The 5,805-nt window shown below is 47.0% G+C and overlaps 1 protein-coding gene across 1 annotated transcript; it reads right to left on the reverse strand.

Annotated features, from left to right (window-relative positions):
* On the reverse strand, positions 1 to 3,780 carry NDUFB8 (NADH:ubiquinone oxidoreductase subunit B8). Its single transcript, XM_063405750.1, has 5 exons — positions 3,621 to 3,780; positions 3,324 to 3,450; positions 2,626 to 2,725; positions 933 to 1,088; positions 1 to 226 (listed from the first exon to the last, which is right to left on the reverse strand). The coding sequence occupies exons 1-5, from the start codon at positions 3,718 to 3,720 to the stop codon at positions 134 to 136; spliced, it is 576 nt and encodes a 191-aa protein (XP_063261820.1). The 5' UTR covers positions 3,721 to 3,780; the 3' UTR covers positions 1 to 133.
* Between the last annotated feature and the right edge of the window lie 2,025 nt (positions 3,781 to 5,805).

A 5,805-nucleotide genomic window follows, 5' to 3' on the forward strand; every position in this document is an offset into this window, starting at 1 on the left:
GTAGGTGTCACTGATATATTTCACTGCAGTTAGCAGATAAACATTGAAGAACAAGTGTTAACATATGCCAGTGAACATTGGAGAAGACTCCTTCCCCAGCAGAACTGATGGAAATGTAGCACTTGAACAACTTTCAAATTTCATAGTGTATCACCGCTGGTGGCTCTTTATTGGGGTCTCCTCCTTTCTCCAGATACAGGTCATTGAAGGGATATTGCTTCGGTCCCTACAAGAACAGACAAAGAGTGGCAAATTTACCACATTCTCCAAGCAAATTAAATTGTAAGAGAAAAATGTCTCATTCCATCCCACCCAAATGAAGGCTTCTAATTTATGACCTAAACTTTTATTTCTTAAGTGCTTCAGCTAGAATATTAGAGTATGAGGAAAGTAAATTCAGAAATAGGGGCTTCCTTGCATAAATGATTGTTTTTAACAGAAACATCAAGGCAGTCTTGCTTTTAATCTTAATCAACAGTTTATCTCACAGCATGAGGATAATATATTGCAAAACCCGCTTGTGTATTCAGACATTTTTCAAGACTACATTCCCCAAATGATACAGCTCACCAGATATAATTAAAAACACATGGCAAGAGAAGAGTTAAAGCATCTCACTTGAGTAAATGCACACACAGGGAAAGACAGTATGTGGACCAAAGACAAGATATTGTAAGAAGCATAGCTCAAATTTGTTCCCTGTGAACAGGGACTGCTCACTATGAAGCAGCATCTGGGGTGAGCTGAGCTAGGCCAGTCAAGAGAAGAACTCAGGCTAGATGAGGCCACAGGACATCGCTTGGCCCGTCCACTGCCAGCAGCAGTTTTGCATCCACACCCATCACTCATCTTCGGCAGACCACTCTTATGGGCATTGGCAGTGACAAGAAATACAGCTACCTTTCCTCCCTTTACCCTTAGATTTCACTCACCACAGGCATGTAGGATGGGTAGATCACTCCAAGACCAAACATGATCAGCATTGTGCCCAGAAAGATAAAGAAGTGTTTGCTCATGGTGTGCCAGGGAACGACAGTGGCGGATGTATCAACCCTGTTCCGAATGTACATGTCGAAGTCCCAGTGCATCTAAAGAACAAAGGAAAACAATTGCACATTTACCAACAGTGGTTAAGACGCTTCACTCAAGGGAAGCAGGACATCACAGCATTCACAAAACTGCCAGAAGCTGTTTCATCTCCACCTCCAGTGTAGAGATAAAGCCACAGAGGAGGTACATGGTTTACCTACAGTCACAACAAATTGTTGCTTACAGTAAAACTCAAATGACTCTACATTTCATCCTATGCTTATACCACACAATATGCTTAAATACAGGATAGCAGCAGTTTTTATTTCTATGCATAATCACTCCACCTCAGCTTTGTTCTCCAAGACTATTGGAAAGGAATAGTATAAATTGGAACCCTCATTAAGAGAAGTCAGTAATACACTCAAACAGAAATAGTGATATTTCAAACAAAGAAGCAACTACCTGACACTTGGAAGCTGATCCCTCAAAACAGGGAGAGGACCTGCTGCTCTTACTCCACTACAAGAGCAAGACTGGTAGCAATGCCCTGAAGTATAAATAGAAAAGTCTCAAGCACGTTCTGCCTATAGTCTCCTTTCACATTAATAAATGCAGAGAACTTATTAATTTGTAGCTCGAGTATTACTTCCAGATTCCCAGCTGTAGTTCCCCCAGAGCCATTTCCTATCAAATCCAGAGCCAGAATGAGCAGAAATGAAAGCTGCCTAAACAGGGGCATCTGCTGGCAGCTGGAATACACCACTACAGTCCTCTTATTGCCAACACCATGTGCAAGGGGTTCCTGCAGCAAACAGTACAACAAACAGAATGAACACGGGTTTTGTTCATGTGCTTTTATAGTCATTACAACATACACTTTGCCGTGGTACACATGTTGAAATGCTCTGACATGGTTTCACTATGATATATTAAGCACACATATTTAGATGAACTCTTGCTTTTAGTAAAGAGATCATAAGTCAATTACCAAGCTCAGTAATTGCAGATTGCAGTCATTCACTAGGAGAAAAGCTACTCCTGAAAGGAATTTGAGGAGCTTAGATTTTCAAATTAATATAGATGACCTATTCACATTTATCTTCAGGACATGTTGCAAACTTCCTTTAGAGAGCACAGCCTTGTCTGTAGTCTACCTCAAAAAAGCCCTGGAGTAATAAAGCAACAGTAGCTACTTCCATTACACCAAAAGGACTTTATTCAAACAATGGCTTCTTTGCTAAACAATTCTGACCCAGGATCTTGTACTGAGTCTGATCAGGCAAACAAAATTGCTCCTGCAGGGAAAGTTAAGTTTGTAAAGTCTCTCTTCTCATAAGTAATAACTGTCCTCATATGTTAAATATCCTCAGCACTTTTACAGTATTTACCCAGACTGTAAATACTGTTTAACAGTATTGAAAAGCCTAACTTTGCCTGGAACTGACTGTCCCTGCTTGCACAGGCAACACACACCTGCTCTGGTGATGAAATTACACAAAGGATTCAACAGAAAGCACTAACAAGAGGCACATGTTAGAATTCAGTAACAGGAACACTGGTGAGTAACTTGAGAAGTGGGACTGGGATTCCTACCGGCTCTCCCCAGTTATGCCTCATGTCTGGCTGGTCCCACTGGTACCAGGGGTCTCTCTCATATTGAGACTTATTAGGGAGCATGGGATAGTCACCATACCTAGGAGAAACAAACAAAAGATCAAACATCAAGAAATCTCTACGAATTCATATATAATTTGTAGGAGACAATGGAAGACAGACCTAAGAAAAAAAATGAATACTACTTTGTTTTTATGCATATAGCTTTTATGCATATACATTTTTGAAATACATTACAACAACTAGCACAACAATAATTACCTTGATACCCGTCACCATAACAAATGGCATTCCCCAAACTGGCCTTATTGGGCTCTACTAGATGAAAGAAAATGCAAGCTTAACTAAAATATGGAACACTAGTTATCTTGGCACATGTCAAAGTATTCCCCAACATTTAAACATTTCCTGAAACCTTTATTCTCAACACTCGTATGCTGTTGTAGCCTTGCAGTACAACAGCATATGAAGTCTCTCAATCTTCTCTCATGAAAAGCCTCTCGTGTTTTATTCACAGAGGCCTCCAGCTCGTTCAATTCGTTCCTATTTTAAAACACTGAAGTGTCCTCAAAGCTCTAAGCTCACAGTACAGCAAAGCCAGGCATTCACCTCCCCACAAGGACAGGAGCTGCCCCGGCCCGCTCCCGGCTGCGGAACAACGGCACCCCCCAGCTCACCCGAGGCCGTCGTCGGGGTAGGGCTGGTAGTCCTCCACCCGCATGTTGTACTTCTTCGCAGCGGCTGCCCGCTCCTCCGGAGTCCGCGGGTACGGCCCGGGCATCATGTCCTTGGACATCTCCGAGGCTGCGGGGAGAGAAACGCGGCAGAGTGGGCGCGGGCCCCGCCGGCAGCCACAGCGGGACCGGGGAGGTCGCGCCGCCCTCCCACCCCAACCCTGCAACCACCGGCCCGCCGCCCCAGACACCCCGGCCCCGCCGCTGGCCCCTCGCTCCAGCCTCCACCTCTCCGCTCACCCGCCCGCGCCCCCGAAGGCGCCGCCAAGGCGGCCCGGGCCACCCTGAGCCCGGCGGCCGCCCGGGGCCAGAGGACACCGCGGAGAGCGCCCGCCGCCATCGCCCCCAGCGCGCAGGCGCGGCCGAGGCCGCCAGAGGCACGGAGCGGCGGGGCGGGGGCGGGGCCAGCCCCGGGGGCGGGGCTTTGGGGCGGGGCTTTGGGGCGGGGCTTTGGGGCGGGGCTGGCGAGGGGCGGGGCCTCCCGGGGCTGGCTGTGCCGCCGGCACTGACCCCGGCGGAGCAGGAATAAATCGGCCGCTGGTTTGTAATACTGACACGAGGTTAATGGACGGAAAAGGCACCGGTGCGCTACTGTGCTCTGTCTGTCATCGTCTGAAGCGGGGCAATGGGAATTTATGGCAGGGACTGCCTTCCAGACGCGGGGAGCCTCCTGCGGAGCAGCCGGATCGATGCTCAATCGGATCGATGCCGTGCCCGGCGGTGTTATGCAAATCGCCTTCTTTGTATCAGTATCAATATTATTATTCGATACCCAAATGTAATCGTCTTGTCTCCATAGAGCCAGGGGAAGGTGGACAGCAGAAATGGCATGTTAATTTAGCAATGTGATTCTTCAAATGTAAGCAATGTATTATTGTAAATAAAATCAATATGAGCATTAAAGGATTTTGCAGTTTACTTCATTATGTAAACTCTGTGGTAGTTGAACTCATTTTCTTTCAGTTATTCACATCAGCCATAATGGGAAATGTCTCTATAACGATTTACATTATAAACCTTTGCAGCTCAAAAACTATCACAGACAATTTGTCATCAAAGCCATTTCTTCTAATAACAACATTAATTTTAAACCTAATAATTGAATGAAGATAGTGATGAACCACAAAAATATATCTGAGATACAGCAATGCCTGAGATGGGGGCTTTGTCACAGATAAAGAACAGGATCCTTTCACTTATCCCAAAGAAAGGCCTATTAATGTCATTTTAGGGATGGTGTCAGTTCAGCCAACTCCCTTGAAACGAGTGTGCAGTGAAGTTACTCGGTTATCTAATAATGTTATTAACTCAGAGCCCAACCTTCCAGTGCAGATGCTGCTGCTGTCCATGGAGCAGCATTTGGTGCCTGTCCCACCTCTGCAGCCCACAGCGCTGTGGGGACAGCACTGGAAGCGGGGACCTTGGTTCCTGTTCACTTGGGCGACACTGCAGGCTTGGATTGTGGTCAGCTACTTCTTACATCAGCTCTTCGCAGCTGGGTATTTATTTTCTGAGTTATGTCTGAGTTTTCCACAGCTGTGTTTCAAGTTTTCTAAGCACCCAAATATATTTGCAAACACACGGTAAAAAATGTTGGTAGCTTGTACTGCAGAAATGCTGTAGATTTAAAAGGTGAGAGGGCATTCATTTTCCTAGAAACTAATTATATTAATAAATTTTGGAAGGACAAAGGAAACTGCATTATTCTCACAAGGCAAAGTTCTGCACAGGCAGAATAAATCCCAGTTACTGTAAGATGAAAACCACTGAATGCCAGAGACCAAAATTTTCTCCAGAGCTGATGCCCAATTGTGGCGTGCATTCTTGGGAAACAGTGATCATCATTCTTGCTGTTTGCAGATTAAAAGCTAAATGTAGACTTTGTCTCACATAATAAACATACAATAAGAAAATAATTCAACAGCTCCCACTTCAGTCACACAGTTCATGAAATCCTGCTAAAATAATGTAGTCGCTATCACAGGCTGGGTGTTAGTTGCACCAGGCAATGCTACTTTTTTTTGTAGCAAGTGTTAATTACCGTGCTTGTTTCCAGGCTCAGAGCTGGCGGTCCATTTCCCGTGGGCCGCCTGAGGCAGCGGCAGCGCTCTGTCCCTCAGGGCAATGGAAACGCCCGAGGGGCAGCGCTAGCGCCCGCTCCGCCGCCTTTAAGGGGAAGGGGCTGCCGGCTGAAGGTACGCGGGGCGGCACGGGGCCCGGCAGCGACGCTGCAGAGCCCATCCTTTCTGTTTTCTGCAGCGGGTCTGCCGCTGCCTGTGCTCCCGGGGCTGACCGAGAACCTTGCAAAGGGACGGCAGGCCAAGGGCAGCGCAGCCCCTGCAGCCTCCGCCCGCGCGGGGGCGCTGCCGCGGCCGCCGCCGCTCCCTCCCCGCCCTCCGCCTTCGCCCTCCGCTTCCGGCGTTGC

This window comes from Prinia subflava, chromosome 9 (genome assembly GCF_021018805.1).
Source record: "Prinia subflava isolate CZ2003 ecotype Zambia chromosome 9, Cam_Psub_1.2, whole genome shotgun sequence".
NCBI lineage: Eukaryota > Metazoa > Chordata > Aves > Passeriformes > Cisticolidae > Prinia > Prinia subflava.